We start from the raw sequence: 27,423 nt of genomic DNA, 5'->3' as shown, positions 1-27,423 counted from the left end.
ATTGGGAGGGTTTGAACAGTAAACCCAGAAAAAAAATGTAGATTTGTATGCAGATAAAAGGATTAGTTGAACTCACATTTTATATTTATTTATTTACAAAAGCAATCAATTTTGCTGAAAATGCAGGGAAAAAATGTTGTAGAGGATGGTAGTAACCATTCAACATTCTTGAACTGAGCAAGTAGCAATGACTTATGTGACAGTTAAATAGTAGCATCTGTTAAAACTTACTATTGAGGTGCTTTTTGGGGGGGAAAGGCTTATAGATTTATATATTTCTATGTATATTTTTCTATTTAGACTACTTGAGAATGGGTCCATATTGGCAAAATACATTTTACTAGAAAGCATCTTTATCACCACTTAGACTTCCAAATTCATTGGCATTGAGTTGGACAAATATATGCAATAATTTATAATATAAATTGTCATCATGGCCTTCCTTTTACTTATAGGGCTTGGAAATTCTCAGGCACTTTGGTTCTTTTTCTCTGCTCATACTTAACTGATGCTGGTGCTTGCGGGTCTGAAGATTAGGAAAGAACTCACTGTTGGGTAGAAAAATTTCTCAGGGCAGCAGAGAAGTCAGCAAGATACAAGAGCTTCATTGCCAGACTCTCACCAGTCAACTCAGTATTTCCTGCTCATTCCGTATGAGAACCTGTCTGCCTCCCCAGATCATATAAAAGAAAAAGCTTCTCAAAGCACTACAATGGTCTCCTTGGGAATGACAAGTTGATTGTAGCGTTAATGGTAATTAACAGCTTTTAAAAAGTTAATTAAGTTTTTCACACATACCCTCTTGAGCCTGCTTTCGCACTGCAGCTAAAAGTGAAAAGATAAATGCAGTTCTGAGGGGAGGGGAGGTCACAGAAACGTAAACCCATATCTAGGGGTCTGACTGCCCCCCATGTAACACAGGTGCTGGTTTTCAAACCATCACACTGCATTGCACAGCATCCTGGGAACTGAAAGAAGTCGTGTTACAATTTTCTATTTCAGTCTGAGAGGGAGAGTCTGCCAGTATCAGGAACAGGGGTAAGTGATTATCTCAGAAAGAGGAATTCTTCAGGGTTCAAATCTAGTCCAGCGCCAAAGCCACACAGAAAGATGGAATGATTCTGAGACTTGAGCTGGACTAGTAAAGAGAGATCAGGATTATAGATCCAACGTCAATCCATAATGGCTCCTAATTTATAGAGTATGATTTAGTGTAATCCACAATGACCTTGATTCCCAGCATTGAATCGAAGTGATAATGCAGCTTGACTTTTAATTTTCTGAAGAACCATAGTTTTGAACGCAGTCTGAAGTTCAGCCTCGTTTACTGAAACCATATATTAAATTTTCAGGATTACTGCAGATATGTGTGCCTATAACCCCTTCTGCTTATCATAAAGAGTAAGATGAATCTACAAGTCATTTAGGCCTGTGCAGAAATGGTGACTCGAAATGGCAGTTCCTGGTATAAAACTGTTTGCTCTAACTCTGGGTATACGAAGTACTTAATGGAGACCGTAATTGTTACCTCCTGAAAATGTCTTTGGTCTGTTTAATTTGATGAGTCTGTTTTCCCTATTGAAGAAAAGGAATCAGTACATAAGAAAAATGTAAATTTATGATGAGTCTCAGATAGCCGCAGTCAGACACAAATATATCGTGATACTTTCACTTATTTAAAAATGTTCTCCTATCGATTAAAAATGTCTAATTCCAACTTAATAAAAAGCACAGTTTTACACATTAGAGATTCCATTTTGCATACTTTCTTAAAGGTTAAAATATAAGACAATCTACCTTTCTTGTTAATACTTTTACTCATGAATTAATATATTCATGAATACATGATCAGAAATTATTAAAAATTGTTCCACACTAGCAATTATTTTACACACTAGTGATTCATATCCACTACTTTACGGCACAGTATGATGTTCGATAATTCCTGTGTTTGGTGGTATTCCCTTTTGTTCAGGTACAAAAGCGAGAGACACTGTCTATTGTGGTCCTGACGCTGAGCCACTCTTGTATTTATTAAATCCAACTTGGCCGTGTGGCAGCTTTCTGTAGTATTTAAAAATCCCAGAATTTACATTTGGTTAATATCTCTAAATCTTTATGAACAATTGTTATTTGTCTATGAAATACATTTTTACACATAATGGAAACTTGTTACAACTAAAATTATAAAATAAATGACCACTGACTTAAAATATTATGACACATTATCAAAGCAGCTAAATATATATTTAAACTATTAGGAGAACACAGCTACCTGGATTTGTCGGTATGTCATAGTGATTAAACGTGCTAAGTTTTTTTTTTTTTTTTTTTTTTTTTTTGCTGTATGCGGGCCTCTCACCGTTGTGGCCTCTCGCGTTGCGGAGCACAGGCTCCGGACATGGCTCACGGGCCCAGCCGCTCCGCGGCATGTGGGATCTTCCCGGACCGGGGCGCGAACCCATGTCCCCTGCATTGGCAGGCGGACTCTCAACCACTGCGCCACCAGGGAAGGCCCCTAAGTTTTTTATCAGACAAGTCAAGTTTAAGTCCTCTCCTGCCTATAACTATGGTGTAAATTTAGTCCAATCACTTAATTTCTCTGTATCTAAGTTCTCCTCTTCTTGAGAATAAAAGTAATAGTAGTTCCTTCTCACAGGTTTGGGAAAAATAAAGAAGTTACCAAGTACATGTATGACCTTCACAGCAGTGATTCACTCATCAGTAGAGCTCTTTTTTTTTTTTTTTCAGATTTTCTCTGCTTTTATTTTATTTTCATTTTAAATTAATTTTTAATTTTTTTATTTGAGTATAGTTGATTTACAATGTTGTGTTAGTTTATGCTGTACAGCAAAGTGAATCAGTTATACATATACATATATCCACTCTTTTTAAGATTCTTTGCCCATATAGGTCATTACAGAGTATTGAGTATAGTTCCCTGTACTATACAGTAAGTTTTATTAGTTATCTGTTTTATATATAGTAATACGTATATGTCAATCCCAATCTCCCAATTTATCCTTCCCCCCTTTCCCCCTTGGTAACCATAAGTTTGTTTTCTACATCTGTGACTCAATTTCAGTTTTGTAAATAGGTTCATTTGTACCATTTTTTTTTTTAGATTCCACATATGTGATATCATATGACATATGAAAGCTCTTTAAAATTTATATATTAAAATCTTGGAAACCTCTTATTAAAAGAAAAACATTAAGGTAACTATCTCAGTGGAAACTAATAATAAGTTGAGAAGACTGGATTTCAGTTGATATGACACATGTAACATATGCCTCATCTTTCTGTTTAGGAAACTCTAGCTCAGAAGGGAAATATCATTCACAGAGAACTGACAGGATGGCTACCAGAGATTTTGCAATAAAATGATCTTCCTATCCCAGAATATACTTGGAATCCTGGGAAATTTCTCTCTTCTTTACCATTATCTCTTCTGTCACTTCACTGGATACAGCCTAAGATTCACAGACCTGATTGTTGAGCGTCTGCTTATAGCCAACTCCTTGGTCATGCTCTCTACCGGAATCCCAAGGACAATGGGAGCGTTTGGGTGGAAACATTTTCTCAATGATATTGAACGCAAAGTTGTTTACTGTATTCACAGAGAGGCCAGGTATGTGTCCATTGGCAACATCTGCCTCTTGATTGTCCGCCAGACCATCAACATCAGTCCCAGGAACTCCAGGTGGGCACAGCTTAAAGTGAAAGTTGAATCCTCTATTTTCCTCTGCTGGATTCTGCGCATGTTGATAAATATTATATTTACTAGGTATGTGACAGATAATGGGAGTAACAAAAACATCACAAAGAAAAAAGATTTGGGATTCTGTTCTGCTTTAATTCGTAACAGAATCACAGTCTTACTGAATGTAGGATTATTGTTATTTCCTGGTGTTTCATGTTTGGTGCTCATGATCTGGTCCAGTGGCTCCATGGTTTTCATCTTGCCTAGGCACAAGCAAAGGGTGCTATACGTTCATACAACCAATATCTCTCCAAGATCCTCCCCTGAATCTAGAGCCACCCGAAGTATCCTTGTCCTGGTGAGCACTTCTGTGTCTTTGTACACTCTCTCTTCAATCTTTCACATTTCTTTCGCTCTTTTTAACAATCGCAGCAGGTGGCTGGTGAACTCTGCTGCACTCATTACTGCATGTTTCCCAACCGTAAGCCCCTATATTCTCATGAGTCATGACCTCAGAGTATCCAGGCTCTTCTTTTCTTGTATAAAGATTAAATAATCACCTAATCTTATGAGACATATGTAAATTGCTTGTATTTGCACTTTGTTCAGCTGTTTATTCATCCCTCTTTGAGTCCTAAGTACAATTATTAAACAGTCACTTACAAGGGTGGTAAACAAAACAGTTTAGTTTGTGCTCCTAAAGAAGCAATACAATTTTAAATACATTATTGTGCAATTATCATATAAATACTTATGTAAATGAAATTTTATTAATGCTTGTAAGAGAGCTTCAGAGTCTAGGCAGTATTAAGCAGGAGTTGAGACTTACGGAGAAGTGTTTGTGTATGTAACTATCAATCTGGAATAATAATTTTCCCAGAAATAAAGTATGCATGGAACTGTAGGAAACGCTACATGACATAAACAGCATCCAAGATGGTCATTCAAGAAAAAAAATCCCAGAAAAGAGTTAACAGTGTGGTGTTAGGCTGAAGGGTATTTCAGATTCAGAGAGTAAAGATTTGAGGGGTCCTAAATATGAACGTCTTCTATTTAATCTTTGAAGAGATTGCATTCATTTGAAATGTGATGTTACGAATGCACATTAGCACATTTAAACATTTTCATTTGGAAGTGGCCAGTAAGATCTAGAGTGGCTGAAAGAGAGCACAAAACATGTTTTTGCTAATTTTTTAAAGACATCAGGTGAGCGTTGAAAATTTTAAAATACGTGATTTCTGGGGTAAAATTGCATGTAATTTGAGATCTGTAAAAAGGCATTTTTTCCCTATAATATTCAGAAGCTAATTTGGCATTTTTGCAAGTAAAAGAATTCAAGATGCAAATCCCAAGGCTGCCAGTAAGAGTAGCTCATAGGGCTTCCCTGGTGGCGCAGTGGTTGAGAGTCCGCCTGCCGTTGCTAGGGGACGTGGGTTCGTGCCCCAGTCTGGGAGGATCCCACATGCCGCGGAGCGGCTGGGCCCGTGAGCCATGGCCGCTGAGCCTGCGCGTCTGGAGCCTGTGCTCCGCAACGGAAAAGCCACAACAATGAGAGGCCCGCGTACAGCAAAAAAAAAAAAAAAAAAAAAAAAAAACTCTTTAAACTTAAAAAAAAAATACATTGGTATGGGTGCATGCACACTTAATAGGATATTTCAGAATATTTAATGCTCTCAAATAATATTTAGAAAATGGACATGTTTCCCTTGTTTTATTTTTATCTCAATTAATGCACTTTATAGATGTGATAAAATATAAGTATTATGTAAGGAGTGGGGAGAGAACAAACTATAGCCATACAATTCTTAGAACATAGAAACACACATACAATAGGGCAAAAACACCAAAAAAAATCATCTGTTAATTCAGTTATAATGTGCATTATTACTTAATATTGATCATTACTTCCTTTGTGTATCATCAAATACACATTTATGACATCATTTCCAAAGGCTTTTGTCCCTTTCCAACATACATTTTAATCCATCCTCCATTGCTGCCTTTGGTTTATTTTCAAAGAAAGCTGTGATGTAAACACCTTCATGCACCTCCTCTCTGAAGACGGAGGCTCTCTCACCTACAGATAGGAGGTCGCTGCAAATCATTTTGTGAATGCATGTGGCCCCAGGGAGAGGAGGGGGTGAAAGGACCTAAGGACTCAGGGTAACTTTTGAGAGAATTCTGAGAGCAAAGTCTCACACAATCCCAATGTCATCATGTGATTCCTGTCAATCACTCACCTCCCCTTCCCCAAGGGCATATGAACTAGGCTATGACAGGGCCATGCCCATAACAAAAAAGGCCCCATCCCCAGGATATCAGGCTGACAGAGCCAGTGCTTCTAGAAGTTACGGCCCCAAATTGCTCACCCTACTCAGAGGTCTCAGGTGTGCTGTGTGTGATATCTCTATAGCTCAGTGCTATGGAAAACAGGTCTTGTAGGTAGTAACATCACCAACAGAGAACTTGTTAAACATGTCATTTCATGGGTTCACCTCAAACCTGCTGATTCATAACTTCTTAGATTGGGGAGCTGAGCCCCAAAAGATTTGTATTCACTTTAAAGCTTCAGAGAAAACGTTTAGCTCAGTGATTCTCATATGGTGTCCCAGCGGGATCACATGACCAATATCAATAAATCACATCACCTGTGCCCTCCCCACAGCGTCTGGCTATTGGTGCTGTGGGAGCGTCAGCGTTGTTTCTATTACGTGCTCCAGGTGATTCTAAGGTGATGCCTGGGTGAAATACATCGGCTCCCGGCTACATTGTGAGAGTTCAGACAACGCTTCAGTCCTGGGAGAGGCAGCGGGGTCGCCTGTACGTGGGGTTGGAAGGGGAATGTCAGTGCAGCCCACATATTCTGTGTTAGAAGAATTTTTGGTTGTCTCTATGAGGAGAGAAGACATGTAGACAACAAAGAAAAACCTCAGTTTGTTTTCCTTGTAGGAGCTGATTGTTCCCCAGTCTCTCCTGAGACAAAGGACAGGAGAGGTTGGCTTTTTCAGCATTTCAAGGTCCTCCTGCCTGTGGCTGTGCTGGGAGCAGGTGAAGGAGCTGTGCTGACGCCGTTGAAGGCATATTCTCAAGATGCTGGTGTGATTCCTCAACATAATATTGATGAGAAACAGACCCAGCACAGGAGGAGAAAGGAGGAAACGGCAGTTTCTCAGGTAAATATCCAGTCCTGTATCAGAGGCTGTGTCTGCTTTTCCTCCTGAAATATCATGGGCTAAGAACTTACAAACCTTTAATTCTCTACTTCTGATGTTACCTAGTGTGGTCATTTTCAACTACTTAATTTTTTTTCCTTTTATTATAGTCAAAATCAGTGCTTTAGAATATTTCTCCCTCATGTCCCAGAGCCTTTTCTCAGGTGTCTGCATCAAGGCTCCCTGCAGAGCCTGAAGAATTCTCACCAAGAATTAATGACTTTCAGCTACTGAGAGCTCTTTGTGAGAGATCAACACGGGAAGGCATTGATAGCCAAGCTTCCCACTGGGGTGGGGCTGGATCTGGGGATCTTAGTGAAGAAGGGAAGAGTGAAGTGTTTAGTTGATATATGGATGCAACATCAGCTCTTTAGAACAGGATTAAGGAAATGCACGTATAAACAGGTTGACTTTAATGGTCCAGAATTCCTCAGAAAGTTCTGAAGAAAACATTAGACTATTTGTAAGAAAAACTTACTATTTAAATGCACTGTTAGGGATACGGAACAAGGGAGGTATATATGGATTGGAATTTGCATAAAACTCATATTTTCCCCTGGTAGATTCTGGTTTCCTTATTTTTGCCCAAAATACCTAAGCAGTGATAATGTGTCCCGCTGCGTGCTTCAGTCACCTGATACCAATTTATCCCATTACACCTGAGGTTCACTGATTCAGGTACTTTCTGCCAATTTCCTGCACTATGAAGTTCAAACTTTTTTTAGCCTTAATAACAGTCTTGGAAAGATCTAATGAGGGAAATGTATAAACCATTCCAGTTAATGTAGAAACTCCATTTCTTTTTAGTTTCTCTTTGTTTGCAGTTGGCTTTGAAATATAAAAATTCAACTTTACTTATTAGAGATACTGGGTTTTGTAAGTGAAGGTTTTTTTTTTTTTTCTTGCGATACACAGGCCTCTCACTGTTGTGGCCTCTCCCGTTACGGGGCACAGGCTCTGGACGCGCAGGCTCTGGACACCCAGGCTCTGGACGCGCAGGCTCAGTGGCCATGGCTCACGAGCCCAGCCGCTCCGCGGCATGTGGGATCTTCTCGGACCAGGGCACGAACCCGTGTCCCCTGCATCGGCAGGCGGACTCTCAATCACTGCGTCACCAGGGAAGCCCTTAAGTGAAGGTTTTCTTCAAGCCTTTTCATCAGTCAAGGTTTTGTCAGTTTCCATTATACTCCACACTCATGTCGCCGACATACTCTTTTTTATCACTCCTTTGCATTCTCCGGAAAGTTTCCAAGCATCATATTACATTAATGGTGTCAAATTTCTAATATATAGCTCAGCACAAACTATAAAGATCTTAAAGGAATGAAAAGATTTAAACCAATAGCTCTAATTTATTTTATATCACTATGTATGTTTGCACCCTAGTGTATTTTTAAAATACAAAGATTATCCTCCACAGATTTATAAGATTTATCTAAGTAAAAATTTTGATTTCATTGACATGTATATTTTCTTCTGTCACGTTTATGTTTTTAAATTTTATTGAAGTATAGTTGATTTACAATATTGTGTTAATTTCTGCAGTGTAGCAAAGTGACTCATTTATAGATATATGTATTCTTGTTCATATTCTTTTCCATTATGATTTATCACAGGATATTGAATGCAGTTCCCTGTGCTATACAGTAGGACCTTGTTGTTTATCCTTCCTATATATACTAGTTTGCATCTGCTAATCCCAAACTCCCTCCCCCAAATACCCTCCCCCTTGGCAACCACAAGTCTGTTCTCTGTGTCTGTGAGTCTGTTTCTGTTGTTGTAGACATATTCATTTGTGTTGTAGTTTGGACTCCACATACTCTATCACTTTAAATATGTACAAAGTTGCTCTTTTTATGTATAACTGTGTGCACGATATGTTAACATTGTCTGATCCTTTTTTATTGTTTCTGTTGCTCTTCCCAGTTATGGAAACTGCTATAAACTTTGAGTAGGATTGTCTGTGTATTTGTCTGTGTTCTTTTTAGATGAATTCTAGTTCAAGTAAACTGGAGTGAAACCCAAGCTCTACCATTTTATGGATGTTTGACAAAATATTCTCAAAAAAAGGAAGAGTAACATGTTTCTTCAATTATTTATGTGGTGCATTCAATAATATGTTAAAAAGGTAGAAAGCTATATTATATATCATAAATATTGAAAAAGAATTGTTGCTGGTATGCTTACTATTCTATTAGACCTGCAAAATCCATTAAACACTTTAAGTTCAAAGTTAACCATAGATTGTTACCATGCTGTTCTACTGTTATGGTATCAAAATATGTGGTACATGGACCAGAGACATTGGCATTACTAGTTAAAAGTGAGCTTGTTAAAAATGTGGAACTCAGGCTCCACTCCAGATCTCTTGAGTCAAAAATCTGCATTTTTACATTATCCCCAGTTTGCTTTCTTACATATTAAAATATGACAGTTTTACTTCTAACTCATTATGACTTTTCCACCTGAGAAATATATACAGTTTATCCTGTGTAATGAAAGTACAACATTCAAAAATGCATATGCCTGTGTTGATGCCATCATTTTATAATTTCTCTTCAAGATAATAATAGTCTCTACAGTGGTGTCATGAATCATATGTCATCCTCTTTTCTTGGAGTTAGAAATATGATACAGAACATTTCTGTGTAAAAAAAATTATTTTATTGCATAATTCAAGACACTGTCCTAAATCAAACCAGTTCTCTTAACTTGCTGTTTTCATCTTGAGTCAAATAATGAACTCTTCCCATTGCCACTTGGCAAATGTACTCTTTAATCTCAGGGACTGTTGACATTCACAAATGTGGCCATAGAATTTTCTCAGGATGAGTGGGAATGCCTGATCTTGTTCACAAGAATGTGATGTTAGAGAACTATAGGAACCTGGTCTCCTCGGGTGTGGATAACTTCCTTCCAGAATTCCTTATCCGTCCACAGGGTTTTGGTTCCTTCATTTGTAGAAAGTCTCCTGGAATCTTTTGTGTCCTACAATAGAGTTTCAGATCCCTGCTTTCAAGGAAAAAATAAGAGTTTGTGGGTATAGACAGAAAGGCTGCATGATGATTCATCATAATTCCAACCTTCTTTCTTGAGGTAATCTTCATCCTTCACTAGATTAGTGGTAATTCTGTAAGTGCAGTGCTATAAGATAGTGCTGCCCGCATCTTAAAATCAGACTTTTACCCTTTATTTTTTACTTACTAGATCTTGGTCAGAATCTCAGGATCTGATTTTTTAACTGTTGTCTACTACAATAAAGGAGCTTTCAAAAGACCGGTAATTGGGGAAGTCAATTTCTAGAATATTTTAACATTCTACAATACCTTCTCTTCTCATCTAAGCTCAATACTGGATTGGAAACTGTAGGATCTCCAGGAAAAGTTATGTTCATTTTTCTAATTAACAGGTCCCCTTTTTGGAGTAAAAGAAGAATCCCTGAGATGTGAAGGGAATGGAGACAGTAGCTGTAGAACCAGGTACGTGCGAATGGATGAAGCAGATGACACAGGTGAGAGGTCCAAAGATCGCAGAGGAAGTCATATCTTATAATATGGCTTGGGAAGGCATGCTTCAATGGAAATGATTTTTGCGAAGCCTAGATTTATTTCTGTTGCTGTCATAGAGGGGCATCTCCTGCCCCCATCTTAGGCTCTTAAATCCTCCGTGTATTCGTCTTCAGCCCCAGTGATTATCCCTCACCTTCACAGTGAGAGCCAAAATCCTCCTCTTGGCCTGTGATGACCCTCATGACCTGACTGCTGTTCGGTTGCTTTGGAGGTTCTAGGGAAAACTGTTTACATTTCTGAGTAACTCTATGTTAAGTTCTGTTTCTGCCTCAAGTCAGAACTGTGTGAGGAGAGTCATGGAGATATTGGGATTAGGTGACAAAATTCTTGGAATACCCAATCCAATGGAAACTTCAAACATGACCCTACAAAGTTCAGACTCAGTCATTTCATCAGAGCATCAAGCATCTCCCCAGAATTATAGAATGTAATCGTCCATTTTACTTCCAATGAACTAACATGAGACATTTTTACTTTCTATGAACTAACGTGAGACATTTTAAGTGTACTAGCCCAATCCATCAATGGTAGAATAACTTAAGATGTTTATTTATCTCATAGAAGTCTTGAATATGTTCATTCCAATGCAGCGCTTGGAACATTGGCTACCATATTTTAAAGTCCCAATTGTTGTTTAGTTTCCTAATAACTGTAATTTTATAAGTCTGCCTTATTTAATATGGCATTATGCTTGCTGTGTCCTGTATTTTTTCACTTTCTCATTAGTTCTGTGTCAAAATCATACATGATTTTAGATTCAAAAGATCTAGTATAACATGCTCAGATGAAAACGTCTTTGGTAAGAAGGGCCTTAGATAATTAGAAGGCACCCTGTATTTGTGAAAATGTGTGGTTCATTTCTCCAACCCAAAAGTAGTCATCTTATTCATTTACTTTCCTCAGTGTGTATCTGAATCATGGTATCATGTGATCACAACTATTATTTTATATATCGATGATTCTCTGCAGATTTTACAACTTTCATGTTCTTTTATTTATAAATAAGGTTTTATTTTTCTTCTAAAGTATGGGTTACAGCCTTGATAATTTGTGTATGTATAGCAGTAATATATTAATAACGTGACAGATTTCTCTGCTGTTACTTAAATAATTCATTCAAATTTTCCATTAGAGATTTTTAAATGATTCATTGTAATGTATTTTCTGTGAAATTCTCCTGCCTTGCAACACATGCCAGTGATTCAGAATGGTTGCTTTATGCGTGCATAAACCATTTCAAAATTATAGTATTTAGAAGGATTATATTTTAATAGTATATACACAATTTTTCAGAAATTGAGAGAGTAAAATTTTCTCTTATTCTTGTTTAGCAATTCCGTAACTATTTGCTTTTTTTTTAATGATAGGTTCTCCCAAGTTAGTTAATTGTATTTTTGTCTTTACCTATATTTCATGAATGTACATGGCAATTTTCAACTCAGTACACTTAAGACAGTGTGGTGTTGCATTCAAATTTGAATGTCCCATATGTCTACTGCCAATAAAATTATGCATGTCTTTGTCTTTTAATTATTACCCCTACTGTGTTTGTGGCTTACCTACTTTATTTCTCTTCTTAGTTAATGATCAATGTTTGTTTTATTCTGTCCTGGTGAGTAGTTATAGAAATAGTCTTAATTTCACATCTATTTACTGATGAATTTATATTATTGTTGTGTGAGGGAAATTCTATTTTTAATTTTTTGAGAAACCTCCATATTGTGTTTTATAGCGATTGTGACATTTTATATTTCCTTAGTGCATAAGGATTCTAATTTCTCCACATCCTTGCATATATATATATATATATATATATGCAAGTTGGGTGTAAGGTAACACCTCATTGTTGTTTTCTTTTTTATTTCTCAAATGATTACTGATTTTTAGTATCTTTCACATTTCTGTTGTCCATAAGTGTATCTTATTTGGATTAATGTCTATTTAATCCTTTGCCCATATATTGTGTTATTTGTTTTTTAATGTTGCTAGGAGTTGCAACATAAACATAATGTTTTATGTTGTAGGAGTTTTTTATGTATTCTGGATTGTAACTCCATATGAGTTACATGCTTTGCAAAATTTTTCTGTTATTCCACAGGATGCCCTTTCACCCCATTGACTGTTTCCTCTAATGTGCATGAGTTTTTACATGTAATGTAATCCCATTGACTTTTCTTTAAAAATATTTATTTATTTATTTTATTTTTGGCTTTGACGGGTCTTAGCTGCGGCACATGGGATCTTTGTTGGGGCATGCAGGATCCTCCCCTGCAGCGCGTGGACTTCTCTCTAGTTGTGGTGCACAGGCTCCAGAGCACATGGGCTCTGTAGTTGTGGCAAGTGAGCTCTGTAGTTGCAGCACACGTGCTATCTAGTTGTGGCCTACGTGCTCAGTAGTTGCAGTGTGCAGGCTTAGTCACCCCACGGCATGTGGGATCTTAGTTCCCCAACCAGGGATTGAAACCGTGTTCCCTGCATTGGAAGACAGATTTGTAACCACTGGACCACCACTGGACCACCCTGACTGTATTTGCTTTTGTTGCCTGAGTTTTTGGTTTCATATACAAGAAATCTTTGCCAGAGCAAATGTCTTAGGACATTTCCCCACTGTTTTCTTCTAAGAGATACATAGATACAGGTTTATGTTTAAATCTTCAGTCCCTTTTGAGATAGTATTTGTAAGTGATGTTAGGTAAGAGTTCAACTTCATTCTTCTTCATTCAAACATCCAACTTTCCCAGTGCCATTTGCTTAAGATACTATCCTTTTCCCATTGGGTGGTATAGGCACTCTTGTTGAGGATTATTTGACCATGACCTTGAGACCTTATATTTGTGCTCTCTTTATTGTTCCGTTATTCTTTTTCTGTCTACATGTTTGTATTACCCTTTTTGATAACTATAGCATTGTAAAATGCTATAGTTTTATGTTTTAAAAATCAGGAAGTGTCATGCCTCCAACTTCACACTTTCTCTACTAGAATGTTTTGGACGTTTAGTGTTTTGTGATATTCCACATACATTTTAGAATGAGCTTTTCTATTTGTGTCAAAATTTTGATTGGGATTTTGATAGAGATTGCTTTGCAACTATAGGTCATCTTGGGTACTATTGACAGCTTAATGATATTAAGTATTCCAGTTCAGGAACATGGAATGTGTTTTTGTTTATTTATATATTCTCTATTTGCCTCCAGCAATCTTTTATAATTTTTATCATACAAGTCTTTCACCCATTCATTAAGTTAACTCCTAAGTATTTTATTCTCTTTGACGCTACAGAATATAAATGTATATATATTCTTTTTTTAACATCTTTATTGGAGTATAATTGCATTACAATGGTGTGTTAGTTTCTGCTTTATAACAAAATAAATCAGCTATACATATACATATATCCCCATATCTCCTCCCTCTTGCGTCTCCCTCCCACCCTCCCTAGCCCACCCCTCTAGGTGATCACAAAGCACTGAGCTGATCTCCCTGTGCTCTGTGGCTGCTTCCCACTAGCTATCTATTTTACATTTCGTAGTATATATAAGTCCATGTCACTCTCTCACTGTACATATATTCTTAATATCTTTCTTGATTTTTTTCTGTTATAGAAACACAACTAATTTTTATGTTTGATTTTATATTTTGAATTCTGCTAAATTTGTTTATAAGTTCTGTATTTGTTTATTCATGAGGATTCTTTAGGGTTTTCTATGTAAGATTTTATCATCTGTGAATAGAGATCAGTTTACTTCCTCCTTTCTGAATTGGATGCCCCCCTTTTTTATTGGTCTGATAGTTTTATCTAGGCAATACAGTACTATGTTGAATTAAAGTCATGAAAGTGTACATTCTTGACTTTATTGATTGCAAAGGAAAGGCTTTCAGTATTCCACTATGGAGTATATTGATAACTCTGGGCGTTTTGTTGTTTTTTTTGTTTTCTTTTGTTTTTTTTGGACCTGTTGGAAATGTTTGTCATTTCTTCTTGTTTATTAAAGTTTTTACTGAATACACAATCAAAAAAAATTTTCAATTTCCATCTTTGTTTAAATGCCATCTTTATCTAAATTCTTTTGATCTTCTCCAAAACCAGCAACTCTTTTTTTTTTTAACATCTTTATTGGAGTATAATTGCTTTACAATGGTGTGTTAGTTTCTGCTTTATAACAAAGTGAATCAGTTATACATATAATGTTCCCATATCTCTTCCCTCTTGGGTCTCCCTCCCTCCCACCCTCCATATCCCACCCCCTAGGTGGTCACAAAGCATGGAGCTGATCTACCTGTGCTATGCGGCTGCTTCCCACTAGCTATCTATCTTACGTTTGGTAGTGTATGTATCTCCATGCCACTCTCTCACTTTGTCACAGCTTACCCTTCCCCTTCCCCTTCCCCATATCCTCAAGTCCATTCTCTAGTAGGTCTGTGTCTTTATTCCCATCTTACCCCTAAGTTCTTCATGACCTTTTTTTTTCTTAGATTCCATATATATATGTTAGCATACGGTATTTGTCTTTCCCTTTCTGACTTAATTCACTCTGTATGACAGACTCTAGGTCCATCCACCTCACTACAAATAACTCAATTTCGTTTCTTTTTATAGCTGAGTAATATTCCATTGTATATATGTGCCAAATCTTCTTTATCCATTCATTCAATGATGGACACTTAGGTTGCTTCCATCTATTGGCTATTGTAAATAGAGCTGCAATGAACATTGTGGTACATGACTGTTTTTGAATTATGGTTTTCTCAGGGTATATGCCCAGTAGTGGGATTGCTGGGTCATATGGTAGTTCTATTTGTAGTTTTTTAAGGAACTTCCATACTGTTCTCCATAGTGGCTGTACCAATTCACATTCCCACCAGCAGTGCAAGAGGGTTCCTTTTCTCCACACCATCTCCAGCATGTATTGTTTCTAGATTTTTTGATGATGGCCATTCTGACCGGTGTGAGATGATATCTCATTGTAGTTTTGATTTGCATTTCTCTAATGATTAATGATGTTGAGCATTCTTTCATGTGTTTGTTGGCAATCTGTATATCTTCTTTGGAGAAATGTCTATTTAGGTCTTCTGCCCAATTTTGGATTGGGTTGTTTGTTTTTTTGTTATTGAGGTGCATGAGTTGCTTGTAAATTTTGGAGATTAATCCTTTGTTAGTTGCTTCATTTGTAAATATTTTCTACCATTCTGAGGGTTGTCTATTGGTCTTGTTTATGGTTTCCTTTGCTGTGCAAAAGCTTTGAAGTTTCATTAGGTCCCATTTGTTTATTTTTGTTTTTATTTCCATTTCTCTAGGAGGTGGGTCAAAAAGGATTTTGCTGTGATTTATGTCATAGAGTGTTCTGCCTATGTTTTCCTCTAAGAGTTTGATAGTTTCTGGCCTTACATTTAAGTCTTTAATCCATTTTGAGCTTATTTTTGTGTATGGTGTCAGGGAGTGTTCTAATCTCATACTTTTTTTTTTTTTTTTTTGCGGTACGCGGACCTCTCACTGTTGTGACTTCTCCCGTTGCGGAGCACAGACTCCGGACGCACAGGCCCAGTGGCCATGGCTCACGGGCCCAGCCGCTCCGCGGCATGTGGGATCTTCCCAGACCAGGGCACGAACCCGTGTCCCCTGCATTGGCAGGCAGACACTCAACCACTGTGCCACCAGGGAAGCCCCTAATCTCATACTTTTACATGTAGCTGTCCAGTTTTCCCAGCACCACTTATTGAAGAGGCTGTCCTTTCTCCACTGTACATTCCTGCCTCCTTTATCAAAGATAAGGTGACCATAGGTTCGTGGGTTTATCTCTGGGCTTTCTATCCTGTTCCATTGATCTATATTTCTGTTTTTGTGCCAGTACCATACTGTCTTGATTACTGTAGCTTTGTAGTATAATATGAAGTCAGGGAGCCTGATTCCTCCAGCTCCGTTTTTCATTCTCAATATTGCTTTGGCTATTCGGGGTCTTTTGTGTTTCCATACAAATTGTGAAATTTTTTATTCTACTTCTGTGAAAAATGCCAGTGGTAGTCGATAGGGATTGCATTGAATCTGTAGATTGCTTTGGGTAGTAGAGTCATTTTCACAATGTTGATTCTTCCAATCCAAGAACATGATATATCTCTCCATCTGTTTGTATCATCTTTAATTTCTTTCATCATTGTCTTATAATTTTCTGCATACAGGTCTTTTGTCTCCTTAGGTAGGTTTATTCCTAGATATTTTATTCTTTTTGTTGCAGTGGTAAATGGGAGTGTTTTCTTGATTTCACTTTTGGATTTTTCATCATTAGTGTATAGGAATACCAGAGATTTCTGTGCATTAATTTTGTATCCTGCTACTTTACCAAATTCATTGATTAGCTCTAGTAGTTTTCTGGTAGCATCTTTAGGATTCTCTATGTATAGTATCATGTCATCTGCAAACAGTGACAGCTTTACTTCTTCTTTTCCGATTTGGATTCTTTTTATTTCCTTTTCTTCTCTGACTGATGTGGCTAAAACTTCCAAAACTGTGTTGAATAAGAGTGGTGAGAGTGGGCAACCTTGTCTTGTTCCTGATTTTAGTGGAAATACTTTCAGTTTTTCACCATTGAGGATGATGTTGGCTGTGGGTTTGTCATATATGGCCTGTATTATGTTGAGGAAAGTTCCCTCTATGCCTACTTTCCGCAGGGTTTTTATCATAAATGGGTGTTGAATTTTGTCGAAAACTTTCTCTGCATCTATTGAGATGACCATATGTTTTTTCTCCTTCAATTTGTTAATATGGTATATCACGTTGATTGATTTGCATATATTGAAGAATCCTTGCATTCCTGGAATAAACCCCACTTGATCATGGTGTATGATCCTTTTAATGTGCTGTTGGATTCGGTTTGCTAGTATTTTGTTGAGGATTTTTGCATCTATGTTCATCAGTGATATTGGCCTGTAGTTTTCTTTCTTTGTGACATCCTTGTCTGGTTTTGGTATCAGGGTGATGGTGGCCTCGTAGAATGAGTTTGGGAGTGTTCCTCCCTCTGCTATATTTTGGAAGAGTTTGAGAAGGATAGGTGTTAGCTCTTCCCTTAATTTATTTTTTTTTTGAAAATTCAAAATCATTTATTGTCACATTATTATTATATTTAAAAGGTTGTAATTGGATTGAATGACTGGGTTCCCTTAATTTTTGATAGAATTCACCTGTGAAGCCTTCTGGTCCTGGGCTTTTGTTTGTTGGAAGATTTTTAATCACAGTTTCAATTTCAGTGCTTGTGATTGGTCTGTTTATATTTTCTATTTCTTCCTGATTCAGTCTTGGCAGGTTGTGCATTTCTAAGAATTTGTCCATTTCTTCAAGGTTGTCCATTTTATTGGCATAGAGTTGCTTGTAGTAATCGCTCATGATTTTTTGTATTCTGCAGTGTCAGTTGTCACTTCTCCTTTTTCATTTCTAATTCTATTGATTTGAGTCTTCTCTCTTTTTTTCTAGATGAGTCTGGCTAATGGTTCATCAATTTGGTTTATCTTCTCAAAGAACCACCTTTTAGTTTTATTGATCTTTGCTATCATTTCCTTGATTTCTTTTTCATTTATTTCTGATCTGATCTTTATGATTTCTTTCCTTCTGCTAACTTTGGGGGGTTTTTGTTCTTCTTTCTCTAATTGCTTTAGGTGCAAGGTTAGGTTGTTTATTTGAGATGTTTCCTGTTTCTTAAGGTAGGATTATATTGCTATAAAGTTCCCTCTTAGAACTGCTTTTGCTGCATCCCATAGGTTTTGAGTCATCGTGTCTCCATTGTCATTTGTCTCCAATCTGTGTCTTTTCGTGGGAGCATTTAATCCATTTCCATGTAAGGTAATTATCAATATGTATGTTCCTATTCCCATATTCTTAATTGTTTTGGGTTTGTTATTCTAGGTCTTTTCCTTCTCTTGTGTTTCTTGCCTAGAGAAGTTCCTTTAGCATTTGTTGTAAAGCTGGTTTGGTGGTGCTGAACTCTCTCAGCTTTTGCTTGTCTGTAAAGGTTTTAATTTCTCCATCAAATCTGAATGAGATCCTTGCTAGGTAGAGTAATCTTTGTTGTAGGTTTTTCTCCTTCATCACCTTAAATATGTCCTGCCACTCCCTTCTGGCTTGCAGAGTTTCTGCTGAAAGATCAGCTGTTAACCTTATGGGGATTCCTTTGTGTGTTATTTGTTGTTTTTCCCTTGCTGTTTTTTTTTTTTTTTTTTTTTTTTTTGCGTACACGGGCCTCTCACTGTTGTGGCCTCTCCCGTTGCGGAGCACAGGCTCCAGACGCACAGGCCCAGCAGCCATGGCTCACGGGCCCAGCTGCTCCGCAGCATGTGGGATCTTCCCAGACTGGAGCACGAACCCACATTCCCTGCATCGGCAGGCGGACTCTCAACAACTGTGCCACCAGGGAAGCCCCCTTGCTGTTTTTAATATGTTTTCTTTGTATTTAATTTTTGACCGTTTGATTAATATGTGTCTTGGCGTGTTTCTCCTTGGATTTATCCTGTATGGGACTCTCTGTGCTTCCTGGACTTGATTAACTATTTCCTCTCCCATATTAGGGAAGTTTTCAACTATAATCTCTTCAGATATTTTCTCAGTCCCTTTCTTTTTCTCTTCTTCTTCTGGGACCCCTATAATTTGAATGGTGGTGCATTTAATGTTGTCCCATAGGTCTCTGAGACTGTCCTCAGCTCTTTTCATTCTTTTTTCTTTATTCTGCTCTGCAGTAGTTATTTCCACTATTTTATCTTCCAGGTTACTTATCCATTCTTTTGCCTCAGTTATTCTGCTATTGATCCCTTCTAGAGTATTTTTAATTTCATTTATTGTGTTGTTCATCATTGCTTGTTTCCTCTTTAGTTCTTCTAGGTCCTTGTTAAATGTTTCTTGCATTTTCTCTATTCTATTTCCAAGATTTGGGATCATCTTTACTATCATTATTCTGAATTCTTTTTCAGGTAGACTGCCTATTTCCTCTTCATTTGTTAGGTCTGGTGGGTTTTTATCTTGCTCCTTCATCTGCTGTGTGTTTTTCTGTCTTCTCATTTTGCTTATCTTACTGTGTTTGGTGTCTCCTTTTTGCAGGCTGTACGTTCATAGTTCCTATTGTTTTTGGTGTCTGCCCCCAGTGGCTAAAGTTGGTTCAGTGGGTTGTGTAGGCTTCCTGGTGGAGGGGACTAGTGCCTGTGTTCTGGTGGATGAGGCTGGATCTTGTCTTTCTGGTGGGCAGGTCCACGTCTGGTGGTGTGTTTTGGGGTGTCTGTGACCTTATTATGATTTTAGGCAGCCTCTCTGCTAATGGATGGGGCTGTGTTCCTGTCTTGCTAGTTGTTTGGCATAGGGTGTCCAGCACTGTAGCTTGTTGGTCGTTGAGTGAAGCTGGGTGTTGCTGTTGAGATGGAGATCTCTGGGAGATTTTCACCGTTTGATATTATGTGGAGCTGGGAGGTCTCTTGTGGACCAGTGTCCTGAAGTTGGCTCTCCCACCTCAGCGGCATAGCACTGACTCCTGGCTGCAGCACCAAGAGCCTTTCATCCACAGGGCTCAGAATAAAAGGGAGAAAAAGTAGAAAGAGAGAAAGAAAGAGGATAAAATAAAATAAAGTAAGATAAAATAAAGTTATTGAAATAAAAAATAATTATTACGAAAAAGAAATTTTTAAGTAAAAAAAAAAGGACGGACAGAACCCTAGGACAAATGGTGAAAGCAAAGCTATACAGACAAAATCTCACACAGAAGCATACACATACACACTCACAAAAAGAGGAAAAGGGGAAAAAATAATAAATCTTGCTCTCAAAGTCCACCTCCTCAATTTGGGATGATTCGTTGTCTATTCAGGTATTCCACAGATGCAGGGTACATCAGGTTGATTGTGGAGATTTAATCCGCTGCTTCTGAGGCTGCTGGGAGAGATTTCCCTTTCTCTTCTTTGTTCACACAGCTCCCAGGGTTCAGCTTTGGATTTGGCCCCGCCTCTGCGTGTAGGTCGCCGGAGGGTGTCTGTGCTCAGACAAGACGGGGTTAAAGGAGCAGCTGATTCGGGGGCTCTGGCTCACTCAGGCCGGGGGGAGGAAGGGGTACGGATGTGGGGCGAGCCTGCAGCGGCAGAGGCCGGCGGGACCTTGCACCAGCCTGAGGCATGCCGTGCGTTCTCCCGGGGAAGTTGTCCCTGGATCCCGGGACCCTGGCAGTGGCGGGCTGCACAGGCTCCCGGGATGCGAGGTGTGGATAGTGACCTGTGCTTGCACACAGGCTTTTTGGTGGCGGCGACAGCAGCCTTAGTGTCTCCCGCCCATCTCTGGGGGTCCGCGCTGTTAGCCGCGGCTCGTGCCCGTCCCTGGAGTTCCTTTAAGCAGCGCTCTGAATTCCCTCTCTTCGCGCACCAGGAAACAAAGAGGGAAGAAAAAGTCTCTTGCCTCTTCGGCAGCTCCAGACATTTCCCCGGACTCCCTCCCAGTAGCCGTGGTGCACTAACCCCCTGCAGGCTGTGTTCAGGCCGCCAACCCCAGTCCTCTTCCTGCGCTCCGACCGAAGGCCCGAGCCTCAGCTCCCAGCCCCGCCCGCCCCGGCGGGTGAGCAGACAAGCCTCTCGGGCTGGTGAGTGCCGGTCGGCACCGATCCTCGTGCGGGAATCTCTCCGCTTTGCCCTCTGCACCCCTGTTGCTGCGCTCTTCTCTGCGGCTCCGAAGCTCCCCCCTCCGCCTCCCGCAGTCTCTGCCCGCGAAGGGGCTCCTAGTGTGTGGAAACCTTTCGTCCTTCACGGCTCCCTCCCACTGGTGCAGGTCCCGTCCCTATTCTTTTGTCTCTGTTTATTCTTTTTTCTTCTGCCCTACGCAGGTACGTGGGGGAGTTTCCTGCCTTTTGGGAGGTCTGAGGTCTTCTGCCAGCATTCAGTGGGTGTTCTGTAGGAGTTGTTCCATGTGTAGATATATTTCTGATGTATCTGTGGGGAGGAAGGTGATCTACGCGTCTTACTCTTCCACCATCTTCCCCCTCTCTCCAACTCTGGGCTTTTTGTATACATTTATTACATTTATGTGTGTTCCATTGATTCCTAGAATGAGTGTTTTCATGATGAAAGGGTACTGAATATTGCCAATTTATTTCTCTGCATCATTTGATAAGATTATATGGTATAAACTTCATTCTGTGTATGTGGTCTTTTTAACGTTTCTATTTGTTGAAACACCCTTGAATTCTACAAATAGTTCTGAATTTTTCATGGCATATATATATGGCTGTGCCCGGTCTTAGTTGTGGCACACCAGATCTTCGATCTTCATGGCGGCATGTGGGATCTTTTAGTTGCGGGTTGCGGGATCTTTTAGTTGTGACATGCGGGATTTTTAGTTGTGGCATGCTAACTCTTAGTTGTGGCATGTGGGATCTAGTTCCCTGACCTGGGATTGAACCCGGACCCCCTGCACTGGGAGGGCAGAGTCTTAGCCACTGGACCACCAGGGAAGTCCCCATGGCATATAATTATATTAATATCCTTTATAATGTAGCTTGATAGTATTTTATTGAAGGCTCTGTAGCTGTATTCATCACAGATATTGGTTTGTAGGTTTTTTTAAAAAAAATAATTTGGACTGTCTTTGTTTGGCTTTGATATGTGGTAACCCTGGACTCACAGAAACTGTTTTGATAATTTCTCTTTAAACTTTGGAAACGTTTGTGGAGAATTGGTGTTACTTTTTCTTGAAATGTTGCTGGAATCATCCAGGTAATTTATCTGCTTCAGGGATTCTTAAAATTACTTTTTTCGCCTATTTAGTAGTTGTACTTTTGTTGTGGGTTTTTAAAATCCCTTCGTGATAAAGTCTGAGTAGGTTGTATCTTTCTAGAAATTCAATCTCTTTTTTTCAAAATGTCCAATTTGTTGGTGTAATATTGTTCATAGCAGTGTCTTGTAATTACTTTCAGTTTTATGGTATTATTTATAATGTCTCTTTTTACTTCTGATTTTACTTACGTCTTCTCTCTTATATTCTTCATCTAGGTAAGGGTTTGTCAAGTTTATTTAAAATTGTAAAGTATATTCACTCAAAGTAGTAAGTGGGATAATTTGCTATTTGATATCTTTCAGCCATACTTCTCATTACACTTAGGGTTTGTTGCCAAAGAAGCCATGCATAGAAGATTTATTCCAAAAAAGTGCTGCTGGGAAAATAAGACAGCTGTCACCTTGGAAATTTATATTTAATAAAAGACTGGGAATGTAAGGGAGCATATGAAGTGTTGAAAGGATATTATTATGGACATAAACAAGTTTTGACATTTACCCATGTTGAAAACATTACTCTGAAAAGAAATCAAGGATGTAAGTCCAATTGGGGAAAAAATCTATTTTACAATAATATTTGCAGAAAAATACATTTTTGAAAGCAAAGACCCACATTATTTTTTTAAATCCATATTCTCTGAAAGGAAATTTGAAAAATATGGAAAGTCATCGACCCTATGCTGCAAATAATCACTCAGATCTTTATGAATATAGGCTTGGATTAAACATTTATTCAAACATGTGTGAAAACCAGAGGTTTAAAAATGAGGAACGAATATCCCAATATGATCAATTTGAGAGGTCCCTTACCAAGGGTTCATTATTCTTTAACCAACACACATTTTCTCCCTGTTCTGAACTCTGTAATGTTGATAATAAAGGGAGAGTCTTTATCCAACCATCATCCTTCAGTAGGTATCATAGTAGAGATACTGTGGAACAACATTACATGTGTAATCAAATGAGTGACACCTTAAGCAAAAGCCCTATGTTCAATAATTATGAGAGTGTTTATAATGGAACTGGAGGATATCCGTGCATTGAAACTGGGAATACCATTGACCAAGACTCAAATCTTATGAAACATCAGAGAACTCAATTTTCAGAGAACCATTATATAAGGAATGAATGTAGTAATGTCCTTTGTCAAAGCTCAGGTCTTATTACCCATGAGACTCTCCATATTGGAGAGAAGAATTACACATTTAGCGAATGTGGTAGAGTTCTTAACCAGTCTTCAAAACTTACTCAACATCAGGGTAGTCACACGAGGAAAGAACATTACAAGTGTAATAAATGTGGGAAAGTCTATAATCAATTATTAAATCTAAATAGACGTAGGAAAATCCATACCGGAGGGAAACATTACAAATGTAAAGAATGTGGCAAAGCCTTTACCCAATTCTCAGTTCTTAATCAACATCAGAGAATTCATACTGGGGAGAAACCATACACATGTAAAGTATGTTGTAAAACCTTTACCCATTGCTCAAATCTTACTCAACACCAGGTAATTCATAAGCGGAGAAATATGGCAAAGTTTTTTGCCAAATATGGCAAAACTTTTAACCAGAGCTGTCACCTCCCTCAACATCAGAGAGTGCATGCAGGAGAGAGACCCTACAAGTATAATAAGTGATGTAAGACATTAGTCCTAAATATACACATTTGAAAACACCAAAAAGTTCAAACTGGAAAGAAAGTTTAATGACATGAAAGACGTAAGAAAGATTTTAATAAAAAATCAAATGCAAATAAATACCACATAAGTCATAGTAGATAGCATTCAGTCAATAACTGTTTTCTGGTATTAGTCTAAATCAGAACATTATAGAAAATAATCCAAAATTAAAACGCTTTGAAAAATTATTTGTTAGTATGGATCATCAAGGGAATGGATGATTGCACAGGTATAATTATTAACATTGTGTCCTTATTTATAGTGACATTATTTGAGATTACTTGAAAACAAAAATTAACATAACTCTCAAATTATGACATGCGATGCTTTTATTTCTAGTATGTATGTGAACTCATGGTTTTGACTGTTGCTGCATTAAAAATAGAGAAGCCCTTCTATATTAGGTGTGAATCACTTATATCTACTTTTCCATGGAAGACTGAGAATCCTGAAATGTAAAATGTACAATGAAAATCTAAATGGAGATACTGCTTGTCATTGATTTAAAACCATCATAGATGTGACATTAGATAAATATTCAGGGAATCATCTTCATATTAAAGTATATGGAGGATCATTGTAAATTTTAAATAGCTGTACCACTTGCTTTTTACGGATAAAAAACTGCAGTTTTTTAAAGTCTTAGTGTATTGTCATAATAGTAATAGATAGAAGTCATGAACATTAGTTGACATGGTTGAAATAAAGACGTCTTCACAGATATACAAGAAAAGTATAGGTAACCCTTTAGTAAAAGGTCATAAAATTAATGTCCTTTCATGTTCACTAAATGATTAGTCTCAGTTTTGTAAACCACAGAAATCACAATTCTAAGATCATTATATCAGAAGAACAAGAATGCTTTTGGGCCTCCCTGGTGGCGCAGTGGTTGAGAGTCTGCCTGCCAATGCAGGGGACACAGGTTTGGGCCCTGGGCTGGGAGGATCCCACATGCCGCGGAGCGGCTGGGCCCGTGCGCCACAGCTGCTGAGCCTGCGCGACTGGGGCCTGTGCTCCGCAACAGGAGAGGGCCGCGACAGTGAGAGGCCCGCGCACCGTGATGAAGAGTGGCCCCCGCTCGCCGCAACTAGAGAGAGCCCTCGCACAGAAACGAAGACCCAATACAGCCAAAAATAAATAAATAAATAAATTTATAAAGAATGCTTTTGAATTCTTGTAATCTGTATTTTGTTCCAGGATCATACCGTTGATTTTGAAAGGCTTTATTTAGACTATGTGTGAACTTAATATATGTTAATAAAACTGAATGGTTTTTAATGTGTGAAACTTCTTAAATAATGCAGTGTGACCCCACAACCAACATTAACCGCTCCCACCTTATTTAAAGTTGTAGGTAAAAGACAGTAACAAAGTATCTGGTAACACAGTAGGATGACGTCTCTAGTAATCCCTTTTCCTCTTGGATTTATATCTCATATAATTTGAGATTACGTTTTCCACAATTTGCTTCTTGTATTGCTCCCTCCCTTTTGTAACTGCAGGGACATTATGATGGCTATAATGAGGATTATACAGAAGTATCATTGGTAATTTACCAAAATTAAACCATGATATTGCTGCTAAAGAATAAGTTTTTTAAAATATTTTTAACATCTTTATTGGAGTATAATTGCGTTACAATTGTGTTAGTTTCTGCTGCACAACAAAGTGAATCAGCTATAGATATACATATATCTCAATATCTCCTTCCTCTTGCATCTCCCTCCCACCCTCCCTATCCTACCCCTCTAGGTGGTCACAAAGCACCGAGCTGATCTCCCTGTGCTATGTGGCTGCTTCCCTCTAGCTATCTATTTTACATTTGGTAGTGTATATATGTCCATGCCACTCTCTCACTTCATCCCAGCTTCCCCTTCCCCTTCCCCATCTCCTCACGTCCATTCTCTACATCTGCGTCTTTATTCCCATCCTGCTACTAGGTTCTTCAGAACGATTTTTTTTTTTTTAGATTCCATATATATGTGTTAACATATGGTATTTGTTTTTTTCTCTTTCTGACTTACTTCACTCTGTATGACAGTCTCTAGGTCCATCCACCTCACTACAAATAACTCAATTTCGTTTCTTTTTATGGCTGAGTAAAATTCCATTGTATATATGTGCCACATCTTTATCCATTTATCTGTCGAGGGACACTTAGGTTGATTCCATGTCCTGGCTATTGTAAATAGAGCTGCAATAAACATTGTGGTACATGACTCTTTTTGAATTATGGTTTTCTCAGGGTATATGCCCAGTAGTGGGATTGCTGGGTCATATGGTAGTTCTCTTTTTAGTTTTTTGAGGAACCTCCATACTGTTCTCCATAGTGGCTGTGTGAATTTACATTCCCACCAACAGTGCAAGAGGGTTCCCTTTTCTCCACACCCTCTGCAGCATTTGTTGTTTGTAGATTTTTTGATGATGGCCATTCTGACAGGTGTGAGGTGATACCTCATTGTAGTTTTGATTTGGATTTCTCTAATGATTAGTGATGTTGAGCATCCTCTCATGTATTTGTTGGCAATCTGTATATCTTCTTTGGAGAAATGTCTAGGTCTTCTACCCATTTTTGGATTGTGTTGTTTGTTTTTATGATACTGAGCTGCATGAGCTGCTTGTATATTTTGGAGATTAATCCTTTGTCAGTTGCTTCGTTTGCAAATATTTTCTCCCATTCTGAGGGTTGTCTTTTGGTCTTATTTATGGTCTCCTTTGCTGTGCAAAAGCTTTTAAGTTTCATTAGGTCCCATTTGTTTATTTTTGTTTTTATTTCCATTTCTCTAGGATGTGGGTCAAAAAGGATCTTGCTGTGATTTATGTTATGGAGTGTTCTGCCTATGTTTTCCTCTAAGAGTTTTATAGTATCTTGCCTTACATTTAGGTCTCTAATCCATTTTGAGTTTATTTTTGTGTATGGTGTTAGGAAATGTTCCAATTTCATTCTTTTACATGTAGCTGTCCAGTTTTCCCAGCACCACTTGTTGAAGAGGCTGTCTTTTCTCCATTGTATATTCTTGCCTCCTTTATCAAAGATAAGGTGACCATATGTGCATGGGTTTATCTCTGGGCTTTCTATCCTGTTCCACTGATCTATATTTCTGTTTATGTGCCAGTGCCATACTGTTTTTCTGTTGTTTTTTTCTGTAAAGTTAACTAATCTTGTGGTATTTTTTATATGTATTTTTTAAAAATATCTTTATTGGAGTATAATTGCTTTACAATGTTGTGTTAGTTTCTGCTGTATAACTCCTTTTATTTTTTGGGGGGTCTTTTTTTGTAACATCTTTATTGGACTGTAATTGCTTTACAATGGTGTGTTGTTTTCTGCTTTATAACACAGTGAATCAGTTATACATGTACATATGTCTCCATATCTCTTCCCTCTTGCATTTCACCTGTACCATTTTTCTAGATTCCACATATATGCATTAATGTACGATATTTGTTTTTCTCTTTCTGACTTACTTCACTCT

At 38.1% G+C, this 27,423-nt stretch overlaps 1 protein-coding gene across 1 annotated transcript; it reads left to right on the top strand.

The window, feature by feature from the left end:
* Positions 1 to 3,357: 3,357 nt before the first annotated feature.
* On the top strand, positions 3,358 to 4,259 carry LOC132510211 (vomeronasal type-1 receptor 4-like). The gene is given in 2 exon segments (XM_060132010.1): positions 3,358 to 3,379; positions 3,382 to 4,259. Coding segments are annotated over 2 exon segments (900 nt in total).
* Positions 4,260 to 27,423: the final 23,164 nt, after the last annotated feature.

The sequence above is a fragment of the Lagenorhynchus albirostris genome, chromosome 19, assembly GCF_949774975.1.
Source record: "Lagenorhynchus albirostris chromosome 19, mLagAlb1.1, whole genome shotgun sequence".
Classification (NCBI taxonomy): domain Eukaryota; kingdom Metazoa; phylum Chordata; class Mammalia; order Artiodactyla; family Delphinidae; genus Lagenorhynchus; species Lagenorhynchus albirostris.
This window is presented reverse-complemented; position numbering and strand designations above follow the sequence as displayed.